The 22,116-nt window shown below is 42.6% G+C and overlaps 1 protein-coding gene across 2 annotated transcripts in view; it reads right to left on the bottom strand.

The window, feature by feature from the left end:
* Window positions 1-9,883: 9,883 nt before the first annotated feature.
* Window positions 9,884-22,116, bottom strand: part of LOC146002691 (uncharacterized) — a 143,384-nt gene continuing 131,151 nt past the window's right edge. For both annotated transcript variants that reach the window (XM_083140649.1, XM_083140650.1), the window contains 3 exons: window positions 16,434-16,609; window positions 14,195-14,483; window positions 9,884-10,174 (listed from right to left, as the gene is read on the bottom strand). In XM_083140649.1, coding sequence (XP_082996775.1) covers window positions 9,915-10,174; window positions 14,195-14,483; window positions 16,434-16,609 — 725 coding nt within the window. In that variant the 3' untranslated portion in view covers window positions 9,884-9,914. The remainder of the gene's footprint in view (window positions 10,175-14,194; window positions 14,484-16,433; window positions 16,610-22,116) is intronic.

Genomic DNA, 22,116 nt, shown 5'->3' with positions numbered 1-22,116 from the left:
AAGTTGAGGACTGATTTGATTGCTTTGCAGGAGACCTTAAACAAAAGTTTAGAGTCGGAAATCGCTACGCTCCAAACGCAATGTCTCGACCCCATTCTGAAAATCGATTCCGAACTAAAAACACTCATAAAAAATTATGTCGACGTACCTTCTTACGACAGCGTTCAAAATATACAGTTGAGCGTGGATTCGCTTCAAAATGATTTGGCCAAATTACAGCAATTTCAATCGAAAAATGAAGATTTGGAAAAATTGAAACTCGAAATCGAAGAACGAACTTCCGCAATCGAAAAGAATTTCTCCGAACTTCAAACCGTGGTGAACGATATAGACGCAGAACGCTTACATGTCGTCGTTTCCAAATTACAAGAAGAATTCACCGGCACGTTGGAAGAAATTAAATCCAAGTTACAGACTTTGGAAGATACCATGACGAACCTACCATCGTCAGACGAACTGCAGGTCATCGGTAAAAGCGTCGCGAACATAAAAATTCAATTGGAGGCGTATCGAGATTTCGAACACATTCAAACCACCATCGCTACGCTTCAGGCGTCCTTGGAATTGATCAACGAAGAAATTAAAAATATTCACGCCGAAGCGAGAGCGTTGACGAGCATTCAAGACACGTTGAGCACGGTTCAGAAGAAGATCGAATATTTAGAAAATTTGAACGTCGAAACGAATCTCGCTCATTTTCATCACGTACTGGACAACATACAGGGTGACTTGGAATCGTTACGGACGAGCGTGCCTTCGAGCGAAGATTTGGAAAAATTGAAAATGGCGGTGACGGCACTATCCGAATCGAGCGACATCAAAAGTTCATTGAGCGATCTCGAGAGTAGGGTGACCAATCTCCCCACCTCCAAAGAATTGCACGCTTTGAAAAGAAACATATCTCGAATGCTGAAACGACTAGAAACGGAAACGGCGAACGTGGAACAGATTCGAGACGAAATTAGTTCGCTGGTGTCGACGCTGCCCACTTCGCAGAGCGTCGCCGACCTTCACACGCAGTTTACAGAGATGCGAAGCATCGTGAGCGATCTTACCGAGAAGAGCTCGAAATTGAATCAAGTCGAGAACCTTCAGAACATTGTCGTCAACATCAGAGATCAAGTTGGAGTGCTGGAATCCACGCAGGAATCGACGCTGGCCTCTTTCGGTGCCAAGTTGCAAGAACTCAACGAAAACTACAAGCAGTTGAACGTGGAAGTGAAAATCAAACCGTCGTTTTCTGCCGTAACGGATACCATAGTCGAGCATTTGCTGCCCATCGAAAATAAACGCGGACAAGTTCACAGTAATCTGCTCGGCGTCGACACTAAATTCGCTAAACTGCATTCTCTGCAAGCCATCGAAATCAACAGCGTACCCAATCAACAGAGAATCTCCACGTTCGTCGAAGGTAACAAACTGTACATGTTACATCCTTATCATCCGTACTACAAGTTTCTCCTCGATGGCACGATTCAGATAAACGAATTTTCGTACTGGTCTCACGGTAGAAAAGCTAGCGTTCCCACCATGACTTTGATATCGAATCGTGGTGTCCAGAAAGCAGGAAACATTCCTCTGGCACGTTGGAACGAAACGCGCAACATATATGAAATACACGAAGACGAAGATCTTACCGTTTTCGACGTGAGTGCCGGCGATAAGCTGATCATTCAAAACACGAGCGAAGTGCCACCCTCTTTGAATCCCATCACGCTTGTGCTTCTCGTGAAACGTAATCTCTATACAAAAAAATGTCTAGGCAAGCCATCGTCGAAGAATTGCATAAACCTGCACGCCGCAACTACGAACGTTTGGCTGTGGTAACCAAGGGCATCGATGACCTCTGGCAAAGTGACCTCGTGGAGATGAGTAGCGGCAATTTGAAAAACATACATAAATTGAACAAGGGCAACAAGTACCTTCTCACCGTCATAGACACGTTTTCGAAATTCGCATGGGCTCTACCCTTGAAAGCCAAAACGGGAACATGCGTCACGGAAGCATTCAAGACAATTTTTCGCGAAAGCGGTGGCAGACGACCACGGTTTCTGCAAACAGACAAGGGGAAGGAATTTTATAACGCTGTATTCCAAAAATTTATTCAAAAACACAAGATTCAACATTATTCGACCTTCAGTCACATCAAAGCCAGCATCGTGGAAAGATTCAATCGAACCTTGAAAACACACATGTGGAAACGATTCACGCTTCGGGGAAATTACAAATGGGTCGACATCCTACCGGAACTCGTCGACACCTATAATGATACGGTACACAGAACGATAGGCATGAAGCCAGTTGACGTTACGAAATCTGACGAGCAGCGTTTAATTTCTACCGTTTACTGCCCAAAGTACACACCCACGACAAAAAAAGCTAAATACAAAATTGGAGACCAGGTGAGGATCAGCAAATTCAAACGCACCTTCGAGAAGGGATTCACAAAAAATTGGAGCACGGAACTTTTTACGGTGGTTCGAGTTCTACCCGGAAACCGACACACGTATATAATAAAAGATAGTAGCGGTGAGATTTTGAAAGGAAGATTTTACGAAGAGGAACTCTCTAAAACGAAACACCCCGACACGTACCTCATCGAGAAAATATTGCGTAGGAAAGGTGACAAACTGTTTGTCAAATGGCTGGGACTTCCGGAAAAGAGTTGGATCGACGCGAACGAAGTGATCTTGTGAGTACGTGGAACGTGGTGAAGCGTCTACCGGATCCGGAAAGTCAAACGAGAAAAAAAAAGAACGGCAAGTTGCTTCCCGACAGCATCCGCTGTCTGATCGTAGGTCCTTCGGGGTGTGGGAAAACGACACTGCTCGTGGACAATTTTCTCCTCGCACCGAATTGGTTAGATTGGAAGAACAGGCACCTGTACGTGTTCTCGAAAAGTTTGGAGCAATCCAAATACCAGCAACTGATGAAACTGTACGATGGTCTGGACATTGCAACGTTCGCCTCGGAAATAAAACCACTCGACGATTGTCGTGAAAATTCAGTTGTTGTGTTCGACGACGCCATCCTGGAAAATCAAAATGAAATTCGCAATTTTTTCACGCAAGGTCGTCACAAAGGAATGGATTGTTTTTACCTAGCTCAAACGTTTTCCAAAATTCCAAAACAGTTAGTGCGCGACAACGCTAATTTCATATGTTTGTTTCGTCAAGATCACACCAACCTCAAGCACGCGTACGATGACTACGTAGGCGGAGACATGAACTACAATCAATTTTCGGAAGGCTGCTGTTCTACTTGCTGGAACGGTGACGATTTCGGATTCGCGACGATCGACATGACGAGGAAACCCAACGACGGAAAATACAGAAACAAAATCAACGATTTTCTAAACGTTGCAACGTTGTGAGAAACGACGTGTATAAATAAACGTCATGACGAAACGAAAAATTGAGGACGAAAATCTCAAGCTTCGCGATTACCTCGCGAAACGCTTCAAAGGTTGGAAATCCGAGAATCGCGGATTCTACGAAGAGAAGAAACGTCAGGATCAACCTGTGATCGATGCCATCAGCAGTCTAGGTAAAGAAATTAAAAGTGTCACGGAACAAAATAAAAATTTGATCAACGAACTCGTACCGCTCGCAGCTAAAAGTTACGCCGTACCCACACCTATTTCGAGCATTCCTTCGACGCCGTTCGAACTGAAGGATGCACCGGCGCGACGTCGAGCCATAGGCAGCACGTCTTCGGATAAAATCGAGTTGGGACCTTTGGCACGAGACTACCTGAGCACGGGGAAATTCGACAAGGATGAAGTGTTCGGATTGTATCCCAGCATGGAAACCAGCGAAGGCGGCGGTGTGGTGTGGAAGATTGGGAAATCGAAGGTGACCTTCGAAGGTAACGACATTAAAATTAATTTAGGCGACAAGGATAGTTGGAACAGGTATCCGGGTACGGTGGGACTGTGGGAACTTGTCGCCAAAAAGCAGCCGAAAGATTACACCGACGAAGATTACCAAAGTTACAAGGAAATTCTGATCATGACGGATGCCTTGTACCAGAACAACGACGCCTCGCAGAATAGGGTGAAATCGAGCAGCGGCGAGAAGTACAGGAATCTCATCAAACCGATTTGGAACCAGGTCAAAACAGGCAGCGGCGTCAAACGCTACAACACGTTACCCAAAGAATTCGTTTGGGTGGACGACGTTAGGAAACTCGTGGACCGATTGTTGGTGATAGCCGGCGAAGAGAATGCAGGCAACCGTAATTTCTACAACGAGAAGGTTGGCACCGTGGACATGATCAGCACAAAACTTTCCAACTTCATCGTGAACGACGACAAGGGCATAGGTTACCTCATCAAAATCATCAACACGCTGCCTCCGAAATTTTGGAACGTGGCCGAAGGAAAGGGACTCGTGAACGACATCATCAACAAGTTACCTTTCGAGATGCATCTACCTGGCTACCAGTACTGCGGACCGGGTACCAAACTCGAGAAAAGATTGGAGAGAGGAGACAAGGGTGTGAATCCGTTGGACGCGGCATGCAAAGATCACGACATCGCCTACAACACCACGCAGACGGATCTGGACGCACGTCACGAAGCAGACAGAAAGTTAGAGCACGCAGCTTTCGAAAGGTTCGTAAGCAGAGACGCATCGCTGGGTGAACGAGTCGCCGCACTGGGTACCACCATCGCCATGAACACGAAACAAAAATTGGGGTGGGGTATATAAATAACATACCGTAAAAAAACTACACAAGAAAAAATCTCAGAATATATATATAAATAACATACCGTGAAAATAACACATAGAGCATCAACATGAAGCCCAAGGGTGTCGTGTACCAGATACCATACTCCAATCTTAAAAATCTAGGTGCCCTCGATGGGTTACTCACCAAGAAACAACGCGAGAAGAAACGTTCTTGCTTGTCGAAAGGACACGGAATGAAATTGCTGCTCAGCACACCTCAATTGAGACGCTTGCAGCGTTCGCGGAAACAGCAAAAGATCGGAGGTTTCATATTCAGCATCCCGGCCATCCTAGCAGCATTGGGGGCCGTTGGAAGTTTGGCCGGCGGAAGCGCCGCCATCGCGAAAACCGTCATCGACTCGAAGAAGAACAAAGCAGAATTGGAAGAACAGAAACGTCACAACCTGGCCATGGAGAAGAAAAAGGGGAAGGGCGTGATGAGAAAGTTTAAAAAAAAGAAACAACGGCACTCACCAACCGAGACATTGAATCTCTGATCGGACCGTTACAAATCAAACACTTCAGAGGAGTTTTCATGTCCGACTCGTTACCTTCAAGCGTGAAAAGAAGAGAATGCGGAGTAGTCAACTTGGACGGTCAAGAAAATCCAGGCACGCATTGGATATGTTACCACAAAAATGACAATGATAAAGCATTCGTTTTCGATTCTTTCGGAGGTGTTCCACCTACAAATTTAATTTATTATCTGAAAACGAACAAAACCTCTATATACTACAACGACGAGCGCATTCAAAATTTCGGAGACGTGAACTGCGGTCATCTCTGCCTCTCCGTGCTCGCGTTTCTCTCTAAAATAAATAACCCTACGATCGAGGATTTCCAGAAAGCATTGTGGAACCTCAAACAGCATCACTAGGATGGGCGTGTTCCATCTCACGAGCGAATCTTCAATCTTGAAACTCACGCTGCACGACGACATCGTCTATCCTAAATCCGTGGCTCTGCGTGCATTCTACAGCATGTACCTCATACCTAACGTCACGCAGCACAACAACAAAATTAGCGTCGGAAGCGAACACATCGTCGTCACGCCAGGACAATACAATCTTTCCACTTTGCAAGCTCAGTTACCCAAAGGCACATACCTTTCTCAAAATTCGGTCACTCACAGAGTGGAAATCCTATCCGCGACGGAGACCGTGGACCTGGGCACCATGGGAGAACTTTTAGGTTTCGAGAATAACACAAAACTCGAAGCTGGCATCAAGCACGTAGTAACCAACATTCCTAAATTCTTGGCCATAGAAACTCTGAACGTACACTGTAACGTGGCCGAAGGTATGATCACGAAATCTTCGGACGGATTGTTAGGAAGTCACAAGCAGACGGGAATCATAGCCACTTTCAAACCAAGTTCCGAGTTCATGGAACCGATCATCTACACGCCCTCTTCGCCGATCTATTTTCCAGTATGCCGCAACCGCATAGACGACATAGAGTTGGTGGTGACGAACGAGAAAGGAGACGTGGTGGATTTCGCAGGTGCCACTACGACGGCCATCGTGGAGATCAACGTATAATAAATAACCATACATGTAAAATGGAGCAAATCGAAAGTTACGAATTGCAATCTTTCCCTCCCAACCGTCGCACGTTCGCCAATCTGAACGAAGCAAACAGGGAGATCGAATACGACGTGGACGTAGGCGACGGGTTCGTTCATCCTCACAGAGCGGACCTCTACCTTCAATTCGACGTGGTGAAGAAAGAAAGCGGAGACGCGTTTCCTGCAGCAGCAAACTTGATACTCGTGGACAACTTCGTGCCTCACCTGTTCTCGCAGGTGGAGGTGAGGAAACACAACACCGTCATCGACAGAATAGATTATCCAGGCATCACGTCGACGGCAGTGGGAACATTGAAATTATCCAAAACGGACGCAGCGTACTACCAGGCCGGGGGATTCGAAGCCGGGGCCAAAATATCGACGAGAAGTCACACGGTGCTTTTTCCCATGCGTCTGCTGCCTGGTTTCTTCTCGGACTACAAGGAGATCATGTGGAAGGGAGGACTGAGGATCATGTTTCGAAGAGCGGCCAACGACAACGACGCACTGATGCGATACGCTACTTTGGGTCCGGACGGCACCACGCCGATAGCCAACACTTTACCCGAAGCGGCGAAATGCGTCATCCGGAGCATGGAATTGAGAATGCCGGTGGTGGAATACGAAACGAACTACGCCCTCAAGTACAAAGCGGAGATCTTGAAAAGTCCGCAGGTGCCGATTCATTTTCACGGTTACCAGTGCGTACAGAAGATGGCATCGGGAAGTCACATGGAATTCGACGTGACGACGCAGTTCAACAACATACAGTTCGACATGCCAGATTTCGTCGTAGTGCTTTTTCAGACCGGGAGGGACAAGAATCAGGAAAAAGATTCCAGTAAGTTCGACGACTGCAAGATCAAGAACATTTATCTCAAAAATGGACGCAACGAAGTGTTCCCGCGCGAGAATTACAACCTCGATATGACAAAAAACGATTACCTCAAACTTTACGAAGCGTTCTCGGCTTACAAACGCGTGACCGAGGGAAGCGTGGACATGTACTACACGCCCAGCGAGTTCAAAGCACGGAGACCCATGACCGTCATCAACACATCTAAGAGAAAGAAGGTTGTGGTCAACGATCGAACCAACATCAAGGTCGTCTGCGAGTTCCACGATGCCTTGCCCGAGGATACCCTATGCAGTGTCATCCTGATTGCAGAGAAGTCCTTCGCCTACGACGTGAAGAACGAGAGGGTCACAGAGCAGTTTTAACAAGTTTTTTAACATCTTTTCTTGCACAAATAAGAAATTTTTTGTACTAGCACAATCAGTTACAATAGCACAATACGAATTTCACTAGTTCAGATCAGTTACAAATATCAATTTTATTAGTTATCAGTTACAATATCTTTTTTGCACTATAGCACGAGACAATCAGAATTTGCACAAAATTTGTTGTTGTTTTTACACGTTAAAATTAACAATAAAATTTTTTTTTATCGTTTCAGATGCTGTCGAAACATCAAAAACACATACACACACTAGAAAAAAAAAGCATGCAACTTTATTTGTAACACACACATATTCTCCATCTTCATCAAGAAAATATTATAATAAACATAATTATTTTTATCTATATCTCACAATAAAACTCTATATCCAAAAATATCACAACATCAAATAACACTAGAGTCGTTAGTACACGTTGCATGCATTACGGAGGTCCTCTGTAGGGTTTCATGGAAGTTTGGGGAAAAAAAAAAACACGTGAAACCCTACAGAGGTGCGCTTATCAAGAGCCGTAGCCGTTAGAACCTTTTTGGGTTGGGCACCACGCACCCTGGCGGGGTTAGGGGCCAGGAATCTTAAAAAAAATTTAAAAAAATTATTTGTTTTGCTTGCGTCACAATACAAAAATAATAAGAAGCACCAGCGCGTGCACGTGTGTATAGCACATCGTGTTTCCCCCGAGAGAGGTTTACAAAAATCACGATAGGTCTCTCTTTTTATCTTACAGCAATGTTGGTATCTCTATTTTTTTTAGTTGCAGGTGGGTTGCCAACACACTCTAGTTAATAATGCTACATATTATACACACACACGCACACGCATACTATATTACCATCCATCCATCCATCTCTTTCTCTTTTACGGCAGTATATATTTGTTGCCGGCTCTCCTTGCCCAGTGTATGTATGTTACGCCAGTATATAAATTGGCTAAACCCTTGCCAAGTAAAAAAAAGCTGTAGGTAAATATTAGCGACATTGTCAGTTGTTTAACTCTTCCCCCTCTCTCTCCTCTCTCTTTTTTTTTGTAAAAGGCTATGGCAAAAATACCAGTAGGTTGGCAAATTGCTTTATGCACTGTAAAGCAAACCTCAAGCAAGGTTGCCAGCTCCTTGCTTTAGGTTAAGTTAGACCAAAATAAACCTTGGTGACTTTTCGACTAAGATGTTGGCAATACTGCGAGCACACAAGATTGCCAGCTCCTTGCTTTAGGTTAGATTAGACCAAAAAAAACCTTGGTGATTTTTTCAGGTAAGGTGTTGGCCACACTGCGAGAAAATAAGGCTTATGCCTTACGAGAGCAAACCATTAAGGCGAGCCTCAAGCAAGATTGCCAGCTCCTTGCTTTAGGCTAGGTTAGACCCAAAAAAAAACCTTGGTGATTTTTTCGAGTAAAATATTAGCAACACTGCAAGAAAATAGAGTTTATGCCTTACAAAAACAAACCATTAAGGCGAGCCTCAAGCAGTGTTGCCAGCTCCTTGCTTTAGGCTACGTTAAACCCAAAAAAAACCTTGGTGATTTTTTCGAGTGAGGAGTTGGCAACACTGCGAGAAAATGAGGCTCATGCCTTACGAGAGAAATCCATTAAGGCGAGCCTCACTGAGCCTCAATTGATGTTCCAGAACTCCCCCACTTCCTCTACTGTTGTGGTTTATGTATTTAGGTATGTACTGTAGCCTCCCCCATAGCGCAGTGGTAGCGTCATTGCCTTGTAATCGAGGGGTCCCGGGTTCGATACCCGGTGGAGGCACAAGTGGTTCGGATCCCACTTTAAACTGTAGGCCCAGTCCCGATTAGCCTTACTGTGCATAAAGTGGACTTAAAACACCAACTCAAACCAAACCAAGGTATGTACTGTACATGTGTATTGTGTTTCAACATTGAGGGAAGACAGAGGCGTCTCGTGAACGCATGCGGTGCATGCTGCGCATGCGTCAATTGTGGTGAAAAGGACAGCTTGCTCTGCGACGACATTAATGAGCATTTCTACATTCTAATTTCTTCATATAGGAGAAGTATTTATTTTACACGAGAGCTCTGAACTAAGCTTATATTACATTTCTTGGATCTGGAGTGACGCATGCATCAATTGTGGGAAAAGAATTATTATTTTCTTTCACTTCAGAACCAAGAAATGTAATATAAGCTTAGTTGAGCGCTCTCGTGTAAAATAAATACTTCTCCTATATGAAGAAATTAGAATGTAGAAATGCTCATGAATGTCGTCGCAGAGCAAGATGTCCTTTTTCCCACAATTCACGCATGCGCAGCATGCGTTCACGAGACGCCTCTGAGGAAATATACTACTTTTAAACATTAAATTGAATGAGTTTTATTGGCATACCGTTGCTATGGTAACGTTTACAATGTTCTTCATTTTTCTCTGAAGTAAACCTTCCGTGTGAGGTAAGACTGGATTAAAGGAATCTGAGACTTCTGCTTTTCGGTTGTTCCTGCCGTTTGACCAGATTCTGGTCCAGCAACTTTGTCTTGGATGCTGCACGCATTGGTGACGTTGCGTGTAAAGCGTCCCATGACGAAGGTCATAAGAGTCAGGAAATCGTAGTCGTCAGCGCCCTCTTCCACCTCTTGGCAGAAGATCTGGATAAATGGAGATACACCCGTCACCTGACCTGAAGGGGAAAAACAAATTTCAAGATGTGGAAAACATTATAATGGGTGCGCCAGCATTGAAGGTATTTTCTCCCTTATCTCTCAAGGAGATCGCCCACTGAGACGTCGAAAACGCGCCACCCGGAATCCCTGAATGGTAAATACCTTGTGTCTTTCCGAGGGCCCATGTACAGCGCCGCCACGTTCCACGGAACAATTTCCATGCTCGGCTACAGCGGGGCCGAGCATGACGCTTGCCGGAACTAAACGAAGATACGCGGAATTACACGAGAGGGCTTTTGGAGACGCAACCAACGTGCAGACTTCTGGCACGGCAATTCCTCACGTTTCCCTTTAGTGGGCGTTACACCATTTGATTTCAACAGAAACAGACAACAGAATTTCTGTTGCTGCGTTTCCCGGCGTCTCAGTGGACGATATGCTTAAATCTGGACAGAAATCCCTCAGCAAATATATCGTAATTTAAAAAAAAAAGTGAATTAAATAATAAAAGACTGTGGAGACGAACTTTTTTTACTAAGAAGAAAATAAAACAAATTGAAGAACTAAATTAACTAAATTTCTAAAAATGATTCAAAATCGCTTATTAGTACATAACTGATATTAGGCTAAAAATTAAAAAAAATCGACACAAAGAAATTCATGCATTTAAGGGTTCATTGGAAGGAAAGAAACATTTTGGCGCGTCAGCACTTGGGCTAATGCACCCATCACACTACACAGCCGGGTTCGATACCCTGTGGAGGCTTATAGTGGTTCGGATCCCACTGTTACTTGCATTATTTCTTTATTAAACTAAAAACACTGTTTGCACCAATGCTTTTCTATATACAGGGTGTCATTTTAATGGCGCCCACGGACCACAGATTCGTGTAGACGACATCAAAACAAACAACTTTTCTCAGTAACATTTTTCACGTTGGTGCGTCAATTCGACGCTACAGCCGTTCAAAAAAGACCGTTTTGCCGCCTGGATGCTGGCAACCCAACACAACATTTGATCGTATCTGTGACGTCATTTCCTGCGGCGAAACAGCGCACGGTAGGGTTGCAAGGAACACACAAATTTTGTGAAAAATGACAAACTACCAACCACATTATTAGCTGTAAAACGAAGTGAGAAAAGCGTCCAGTAAACCGAACATCATAGCCTACCAGCCAGAAGATCAACAGTCATCTCAGGGGAAGAGGGAAGTGAACCAACGATATGAGAAATGGTAAAAACGTATTCAAAATGAAGAGTCAATATCGGATTTTGTCTCCGCGTACATGTCAAATATCAACAACAATAACTTTTATTGTACTTACAACTTACATGGGGCTGTTTACGCCCAGCTACATGTCAATTATATTTGCAAATCTTGTTGCAAGGTTGATATCTACAGGTTTGTGTCCAGATGCCTTGTGGTACTTTGTGCTGATAACGGAAGTATCTGAGGTTCAGATTGTTACATTTTACTACTACTTATATCCCTGTATTTTCAACCATTTTGACACTTGCCTCATAATGCCCTGAATATACATTATATGTGTTGCTTACCTTTGGAATTTTGAGTTCTTTCATTTCTATTTTGTCATCTGTTCAGTGTGTCACAGACAACTAGTATCAGAAGGACGAAGTCGATAGACTAAATTGTAGATGCCAACTTGGTAACTGCAGTAGATTTGCAAATATTTGACATGTAAGCAGAGACAAAATTCGATATGACCACTTCCACTTGAATTCTATTTTCTTTCTACCATTTTTCGTATCGTTTGTTTACTTCCTGTTAGGTTACAGAACGTGTTTTCTCGTTTTGTTTTACGGTACATAATGTGGCTGATTGTAGCTATGTCATTTTTCACAGAATGTGTGTGTTCCTGTCAACCCTGTAACGCATCGCTTCACGACGGGATATGACGTCACAAATGCAATCAAATGTTGTGTTGGGTTGCCAGCATTCAGGCGGCAAAACAGGCTTTTTTGATCGACTGTAGCGCCGAAACGACGCTCCAACGAGAAAAATGTTACTGAGAAAAGTTGTTTGTTTTGATGTCCTCTATACGTTTCCGTGGTCCGTGGGCGCCATTAAAATGACACCCTGTATATAGGTGCAGTTGCGTAATAATTATAATCATTGGCGGCCGGCGGCAAGTATGATGGGTAGTGCCAACGTGATAAAGAAAACGAAAAGAAAAAAAACTCCGCAATGCCCCCGCTCCCTCCTTGAGGTTGTCCCACTGCCCAAGATGTTTATCCTCGTTTTGTAACGTGGAAAACAGTGTGGGTTTAAGTAACAACACACTAATACGATTCATCTTCATTCACTAACCTATCTTTATACACTACAGGACACTTCACTAAAAACACAATTACAATGTACAATTACAATTACATGCACACGTATTCCAACTGGATGTTGAAAATATTCTAGACACTTGATGTAAAAAGAAATTGTCGAAATGCCAAAGAAAACTCGCATCACCATAGGATTTTTTACTTTTATATTTTTTAAAAGTCTGGATGGTCCTCTAGGCGCATCTATCTATTATCAAAATGTTCATTTAACTTTAAAAAAATACTAGGTTCGTTTCTCAAAAAGTTGGCAGAAAAGTAGATAGTACCTTTTTCAAGAATTACTTCCCCAACGGGTCTTACAAATCCGTCGTATTTAGCGACATATCTCTGAAGATGGCAATTGTGTCAACACTCGCTGTGCCAAAGCGAAAACGGGCACGGCTGGTGTCTTATGGGCTAACCCCATTAGCTAACGCCACGCCCTGCCACCTTCTTCCCGGCTCATGGTGGAAATGTTACTCGCTGAGACTTCTCCAACACTCTGCACGTGTTTCAACTTGGTTAGGCCAGCTCTTGGGTGGCGCGGACCGCTGCCTCGCCGAGGGTACAAAACAGCTGGCGATGCAGTGAGGAGGTTGGGGCTGTTCATATCTAGTCTGTTGTTGGGGCGGTCGTTACGTCAGCTTGACCGATTGCAAGATTCGAATCTCCTTGTCTGTAAACTATCAATGTATTAATTTAACAATACTTGGGCTATGTATGCATTTCTTCTGAGGGTAGAGCAATGGCACAGCGGCTCTCCCCCTTGAGCCGCTGCTGATTATAATAATCACAAAAATAGCACAATTAACAAAAAACAATAACCATAACAAACCAACAATTATTCACAATGACTTGCATGAGTGTCATTTCGGAACGCACATCCTAGCGGGGGGAGAGGGGTTACCTTGTGAATTTTGCTTCCTTCATGTATTCCCTTTATGTTATATTTGTTATTTTGTTCATTTTTTTGTTAACTTCACATTCCTGCCACTTTTGGCTAATCGCGAAGATAATGAATGATGATATGATGGAAGAACATTCACAAAGAAACCATGCCAGGATTCGAACCCTGGACTTCTGACGTCGTAACGCGCTATGCTAACCACTCCGCCACGGAGGACAGCAGTTTCCTTTATGATTTTACAAATAAAAGTAAAGCCGTGGTGATTTAGTTGGTAGGGCGTCTGACTACCACGCGGGAGATGCGAGCTCGATTCCCGGGGTGAGTGATCAAAGTTGGATTTTTACCGGCCTTGTCCCCGCATAAAGCGGCTTTGCGGCTCACCCAGCCTCAAATCAATGGGTACCGTGGGGCAACCCTGAGGGGTAAAGGCGACCGGAGCGTGGTGCTGATCACATCACCTCCAAAATTTGCCGAGATCGAGAATGTGTGAGGCCCTCCCCCACATCCCCGAAATGTGCATTCATGGCACGGTGCTATATGCACCTCTTACGTTTACCTAATACAGGAACATTGGAACACACTAGGGAAAAATGTAATTTTCATTTTTTTTATTCACAGCTGAAAATTGGAAACAAAAGAGGTGGTGGGCCTGGCAGCCCCCCTCCCCCTCTGGCATGATGGAGTTAACCCTTCTACACATGCACTTTTTACAGTTGTCAGGCGAGGTATCTAAATTTGATGATAATATGGAGAAACGCAAGGAGATAAACCCCTATTACTCTGAATGACTCTTACCCTTTTGAGAATGGAAAATGAAGAGGAAATCCGCTTCAGAGGCATTCAATCCTAGCTTCCTCTTCTCCTTGTTCTCTGTCGGCTTATTTACAATCTTGGGCTCGAAGTGGTCTATCTTCCTTTCTTCTTCCAAGAGCGGCTGCTTCTCTGTCAAAACCGCTTCATTTAGTCGTCTTGTTCGGGAGTAGATGTCGTCCTGGTCGGCTGAACTTGGTGGAGACTTGTCATTGTTGCTTCTTGCTTCTGCAACACCTGGAATTGTGGCAAGCGTTGTCTCCTCTTGGCAAGCCTTTAATCGAAATATGAGAAGAAAATGACTCTTCCACGGCTAACAGCAAAGCTAGTAGCACAGATAAACGATTTACAAGCAGATATGGAAACTCAGGCAGCAAACCTTCTGCGCTTTAAATTACTGTCTGCAAGAAGTTCTAGTATCGACCGCTGAGAGGCGCCACTTGCACTTTTTACTTTCACTTATGAACCAAATTATTTACAACAATGTGTGAGTATATTCGAGGAGAAATCTGTTTTCCGTTGTAGCTATTTCGCACCCCCTGGTGTGAGGAGTATGATTCATTCGTTCACCAGTGCGGAATGTCCCACGGGTATTTCCTAAAGGTTTGCGGAACAGTATATCATTCAACTTTAATTCGGGTGTATCCATACTTTTTGACCACCCTGTACTATGTGGGAATGAAGCACACTCTGTCCCTGGAATCTCTGGAGCAAATGAAAAAAGAGACAAGTCCGCTGCGCAAGTAGCGACTCGAGAGGGCTCCACCAATGAACGAATGAGATGGGTATTGAGGGCATTGAGGGGAAAACGCTGCTGTAACTACCATCCGATTGCAGCAGCGCGCATTGCTTTTCTCCGCCCACCCGCTTTCTCCCTTTCTCTACCGTTATGAGCACCCTTGCTCCACACATTCTCGAGACAGAGTGTAAGTTCACATTCCTATCATATTATATAAAGCTAACTGTCGATTTATCGATCTTAGATCAAACCTTGATCTTAGGTTAAAAAATATGTTTGTCAATGTAGCAAACATCGATAAATCTTGACATGTGACAAGTATACCTATGATGTTACCAGTTATCCAACATTGAAAAGCAAATGTTCTAAAACCGTTCTACGAAAATGTATATACAGTGTCCCAAAATGATTATCGGTGTTTCATAGTCGTTTAATTTCTCTTGGGAGTAAACAACAACTCAACAAGTTTATATAGTGTACCTTATAAGTGTTCCATGTCAGCACCTTTCGTGACACGGCACACATCCATCCGGTGGTCCAATGCTTCTCGACGCTTTCGTTCGACACACGTGGACGTCAAGAACTCTTCCCTTTGAAGGAGCATCCAGTTTAAAACTTATTAAACCGTCAACGAATGTTCAAAATCGCTGAACTGAAACAGCAGAACCACACCTTGCAAATTCAATGACGTAAATTGACTTCTGCACGGGAGTCGCCATCTTGTAATACACCTACCCCGCTGTGACTGATGGGAAACAAATGAAAGCGCTCAGGGTTGCAAACTTCCACAGCCGTTCTTATCGCACATGCACGATATAAACATTCACCTTCGTGTGGTGGAATATACCAACTACTTGAAACCACGACAATCGTTTTGGGACACGGTATTAAATACTGGAAGGAGGAATGCATTTGAAGTGTTGGCCATACAGTGATTTTAAAGTAGATACTCTACAGCCACTTGTTATTGGAGCGAGTACCACGTGGATTTTGTCAACAATGACGAAAGCAACTATCAGTTGCCAAGAAGAGGAAAGGTGCTAAATGAATAGAATACTATACAGTGTATAAAATGTACGTTAATGCAACTTCCTTATACTAGAATTCGGAGCTATTGTTCATGTGAGGAGAGGTTTATACCATTTCTTTTTTATTTACTAGGTAACCATTCCTGCATGCCCAATCAGCATGGGCTACGGACTTTTCCTTGTATTTTATCAAATAGCTCAAGTTTCGATATGTAAAATGAGTCTGTGCTTCCCCGAATGGGGAAAAAAGTATGGACACAACAATAGCGTTCCTTATCTTCAATGTTAATTATGCGCAACATGGATTGACTCATCCCTCTGTTCATGTCAACAATGGAGACACACGACGAAGTTGATTACTAGGAATCTACTACTAAAGATACAGTTCTGTGCAATAATATTAACAGGCAAAATGTCCATCGATCTTTTCATTCGTTGCTCTCTTACATCGACTTACCTGTATTAAAAATATCTTGGGTTTCCTGGCAAGATTTGGACACTTTTTGTCGATAAATGGCCTCCAGAGCTCCTCTATGTCGTATTTGCCATCCTTAGCGTAGAGTTCGGTTTCGTCGCCTTGGGTTAAAACCGCCACCAGGAGGCAGTCTGTGTCGTCCTCGTAATCTCTTGATGCTGAGGGTCAGAATAGATATTTTGTGAGCTTACAAAGATAACTTCTTCGCACGTTAGAAGTAAAAGAGTACGGTTCAAACATAAATAAGTAAGGTATTTTTAACGCTTAATTCAAACTTTGTAGCCGTACATGTTGTGTTGGTTTTTGTCTTTAGTCTTACAAGTTTACCCTTGAAAGGTAAGTTTTCCTTCGCTCGGAATCGTTTGGAGGTTTCGAATGTGCAACACTGTATGAAGATTACGTTGCAGACTAAGCCGTTAGAAGTCAGTGATTTTCGTGAGCATTGTTTGCAATCTGAAAGCTCCGAGCTTGAGTTGTTTTTCCTTTCGCGACTACAGGTGCCCTGGACAGAGCTGCGAATTGAGTGAGGAACAGACCTTTGTCTTTAAGTCCACTTTATGCACAGAAAGGCTAATCTGGAATGGACCTACAGTTTAAAGTGGGATACGAACCACTGTGTACAGTCACGGAAAAAAGTTCTTCCCCATGGACCGTTAATACTACTAGTCTTACTGGGGAAGTATTTCTTTCCCTGACTGTATCTCCACAGGCAACCCGAGACCCCTTCATTACAAATGCATGTCGTGAAACGATCAAACATGTTCGAGCTTGCAAACTATAAGAATTGTCGTTTTACTCTTGCGAAAATGTCTGGGCAAGGCAAATGTCAAGTGAACTCTGACTGCCCTATAGTTCAGCACAACATTAATAGCCACTAATCATTCTGAGATAAGATGAAAACCGAGGACGCCTTCTAGATGGGACGAGACATGTACGAATGTTCTCTATGAATGTCCCTTCATCAATTTCATCATGACATAACTCATCGTCATCTTTGCGATTACCCAAAAGTGGCAGAAAGGCGAATTGAAATAAAAGATAAATCAATCAATCTAGGTTGTACGAGATTCGTATTTTCGTTCGAAACCTTGATGAATTCTGATATTTCAAAACCAACAATACGTCCCAATCGGACATCTGTTCCATTATCGTAATTGCAAAATTAATTCATTAGTGGCCAATGCGTGAATCTGTGCTGCAGAGTTGCATATACCGTGCGTCCATATCCTTGCGAGGCCGAGAGATCGGGAGAAGTGTGGCTGGCGACGCTAGCGGAGATGCCGACATTTTCGACAAGTAACGTCCCGCTTAAGTTTACCCTCGAAAGCGTTTTCCTTTGCTCGGAATCGTTTTGAGGTTTCGAATGTGCTACACTGTATCAAGATTACATTGCAGACTATACCGTTAATAGTCAATGGTTTTCGTGAGCATTGTTTGCAATCTGAAAGCTCCGAGCTTGAGTTGTTCTTTCCTTCGCGACTACAGGTGCCCTGGACAGAGCTGCGAATGGAGTGAGGAACAGACCTTGAACCAAGAGCGTGTTAATTTCGTACCGTGTGAAAGAGTGTGTTTTTTGTTACTTGCCGTGCTACGTCTTTGTGTAATTGCAGTGTGTGTGTTGTGTGTAAGTGAGGCGATTAAAATGCCAGCCGCAAAGTTCACGTTAGAACAAAGAGTTTTTATGTATGACACTTTCGAGAAAACAGGCTCGTGTCGGGACGTGTGTAGGCAATTTGCACAGAAATTCCCTGGCGTTTCACCTCCAGATAGAGAGACGGTTAGATGTCTTGTCCTTAAATTATGAGAAACTTTATCGTTAAATTTTAGAACCCCTAAGCAAAAGTGTGAATGTGAACGTGAATGTGTAAATGTAGGTGGACATCACTTTGAACAATTCTTATGACACAGGTTAGTGCTCGTTTTGCAATATTTATATAAATATCTGCATGCTAAAGATATGTCCATAAAAATGAACGGGACATTACCGGTGGAAAATGTCGGCATCTCCGTCAGCGTCGTCCGCCACACTTCTCCCGATCTCTCGGCCTCGCAAGGAAATGGACGCACGGTACTAAGTTGTACTTAGGATAAAGTGTCATTTTTCGAAAGTTTATAGTGTCGAAACAAAGTGTCAAACTGAAAAAAATAGCGTCAAGTTGGGACCAGTGGATGACTATTCTGAGCATTTATCCTGGAAACAGGTTCGTATGAGATTACATTAGTTATCAAGGATGTGGTTGACGAAGGCATTTTGTAAATAAGAAAAAACAGGTCAGGTACGAAGACAGAGAAACTCAGGGAAACATCCCTAGCCGGTGATAATTGATGTAAGATGGCTGAAAAACAATGTCGTGAAAAATAACATCTTCAAGAGCTCGATAGAAATGTACATCCAAACCCACTTCTGTGTCATTAATGTGTCATTTTCTCGACACTAACCTGAAGTTCATCAAAAATTTATGCTGGGGGCTGAAGACTCCAACATCAGCCAAGACCGTGTGATCTGGTATACAAATCGTACAATCTTTAGCAGTTTGCATCCGACAATCAACTGACCGGTCGGCCAGTAGAGGCTGCTTTTATATGCTTCAGAATGGCGCTGCTACGTGGCAGGAAAGAGAAGTTATGTGTGACGTTATATAATTTATGGTAGCAAACTCATTTTAGTGTAGAGTTGCAAACTGTGTGCATGAAATTATCCGCTTCTTAACTCGTACAAATTTCTAAACATACAAAACACTAAAAGCACATTACACACAGTTTAAAATAAATATTCGAGCATTTATGAGTTTAAAAAGAGCAACAATGGAAAGAATGGTTTTTAACAAACTTGAATACAAGAGCTTACTCAGCTTTGATATTATAAAAGATAACGAAACAACAATAACCAAACAACAACTATCAGTGTTACCAAAGTGAGGGGTGCAAATTGTAACGGTGGGTACATTGCAAGTTCTATTTTCTTATTGACCTCTATACGTTGCGAGCGTTTGTACGGTGATACGGTCCATATGTAGCTTTGTGTGTATGTTCTTATTTCTCTTTCTTCCACTTTCGATTTAGGCTCGCTTTAGACGAAACCATTTTCCTAAGCATTTTTCTTAACATTTGTGCCATGACCAAAATGCTACGTGTAAAGTGTGAAATCTTATGGCATTTCAGATGCCATGGCATATTAGTAGTTGTATTTACGGTACTATAAACTCAAGAAAGTATGAACCCCCCCTCAAGCAGATTTGCTATACTTAAAACTATCTTAACATGAGCATATGAGCTTTTTGCTCAAGTGTGAAACCCCTGTATAATCCAAGATTTTTATGAAAAAGCCCTCATGGATTCCATGAGAAAGTATGACCCCCTCAGATTGATGAGGCTACACTTATAAAAGCTACTTCTGTGAGATTGTTATCCATAAATTTGTTAAAAATATGCCCCTCTTGTGGCCATACTTAAAACTAGGCCACACACACACACACACACACACACACACACACACACACACATACGCATACACATACACACACACACACACACACACACACACACACACACACACATATTTATTTCTGGTTTAAGTTCAATTGGATACCAGCTTCAATTTGTTTATCTAATATTAAAACAATGTAATTCTTCTAGAATTGCTCCGTGACAACAGACCCATCTATGTGCAAATGCCTGAACTCGGTGAATACTTGGGAACAAGTCAATTTTTTTCATTATGTCAACATTTTTAACTTCTTTTGCCAGTAATAGGGAAATGGTAGCAAGCATTAGACAAAGTACTTTGGAGCTGAATATTCCTTTTCTTAGACGTCGTATATTACTAAAATATTTTCAATTCACATATTTCTCATACCGCTGTATCTTGTTCTATTAGGCCTCTTCGAGAACATTGCCTATTAGGACTCTTCGAGAACATTGCCTATTAGTGAAATAATAGGACAAGCATATGGCGGTATGGGGATATGTGAATTGTTGGTTTCTTCAATTCACATAAAAGGATTGAATAGAAACTAGGATATTTTGCATTTGTTATATTCAGTTTATTTGTTGTAATCTGTTCATATATAAAATCAAGCCCCGAGAAAGTATAAGATCAATACTTGAACAATATGTGCGCATGACGGCCCCAAAGCGGTGGGATCGATACTTTCTGCACAGCGATCAGTTCATTTCGAGCCCAGCACCGGCGTGTCGATCAATATTTGGAGCAGCGATCCTTTACAAATTAGTTCCAGACAATTCCGCTCCCCTAAGCGTGGAGGCGCTGCGGTACGGATTGCATGTATGCTCAGCAGAAAAACGGGAGGTTCATTCAGAAGAAAGTACTTCGGCAAAAATGTTAGAGAATAGCTCATGTTTCTGAATATACCCCTACAGTGTTTCTATTGGCTCTGTAAAACTATAAAAGCCAGGGTACAGTGCAGATTCTTCACCATTGCTGGATTGGCAGTGGAACCCACTGCTCCACCAAAGTATAGGAGACTTGAAGCATATAATTTGGCGGAATAATCCAAGTAAGGTCATATATACATACACATACAAAGCACAGTGCTGAACCCAACTGATCCAGTATAAAGTTTTGATTTGAACCCCAAGAAATTGTATATAAATACCAAAGCCAAAAAATATTAATACACATACACACATACACACACACACAAAGTACAGTGTTGAACTCAACTGATCCAGTATAAAGTTTTGATTTAAAACCCAAGAAATTGTATATAAATACCAAAGCCAAAAATATTAAGTGTATATACACATATATACATACACACATACAAAGTACAGTGCTGAACCCCAACTGATATTTTTATCCAGTATAAAGTTTTGAATTGAAACCCAGGAAATTGTATATAATAAACAACAACAAAAATGCCGAATCAAAAATATTGTAATCAATGCAATAAAAATATATCCAGCCCCAATTGGGCCAAGCATCAAAAAATTTGTAATCCAGACAAAAGCAGAACTCCCACAAAAATTTGCCCCAAATGCAATAGAAAATATAACATGCAATATTTCACATATATACATAAAAATACTTGCTTTGTACAGTCATCAACATTGCCCTCACAAGCACTGAAAAGAAGGCATGAAGCACTTCTTAATGCCAGAGCAGCAAAGCAGCCACGCCATGAACCCATCCGTAGCAGTTTTAACGGCCAATTAAGAGATCACCGGTTTATATCAGAGCCAAGATGTGGCATTGAGAATTTCTTGAACAGTATAAATCCTAATCTGCAGGCAATTCTTAATGCACAAAATGGCTCTTATAAGCTCTCCCTCAAATTGTTTGTACAATATAAGAAGCCAAATGGCACAAAATTTACACATCCCCACATAACAGAAACTGTACCGGTATATTCAAATGCAAATTTAGACACAATAATAGGCAATTTGATAGATCAATTAAATATCAAACACTCTGAATTTGCAGCAAAAGAGTCCGGATGGAGCCTATGCGGTTCATCACACAAGTTATATGTTAATATTTCTGAATTCAGCCCATTACAAGGATCTACATATCTGCCATTGCCTGCTAATATCAAAAACAAAAGAGCCGTGGTTAATATAGAAAATACCGACCGGAAATGCTTTTTATGGTGTATATTAGCTGCTTTGTTTCCAGTTTCAAGGAATCCTGAGAGAATAAGTTATT

The sequence above is a fragment of the Lepisma saccharinum genome, chromosome 18, assembly GCF_977018435.1.
Source record: "Lepisma saccharinum chromosome 18, izLepSacc3.1, whole genome shotgun sequence".
Classification (NCBI taxonomy): domain Eukaryota; kingdom Metazoa; phylum Arthropoda; class Insecta; order Zygentoma; family Lepismatidae; genus Lepisma; species Lepisma saccharinum.
This window is presented reverse-complemented; position numbering and strand designations above follow the sequence as displayed.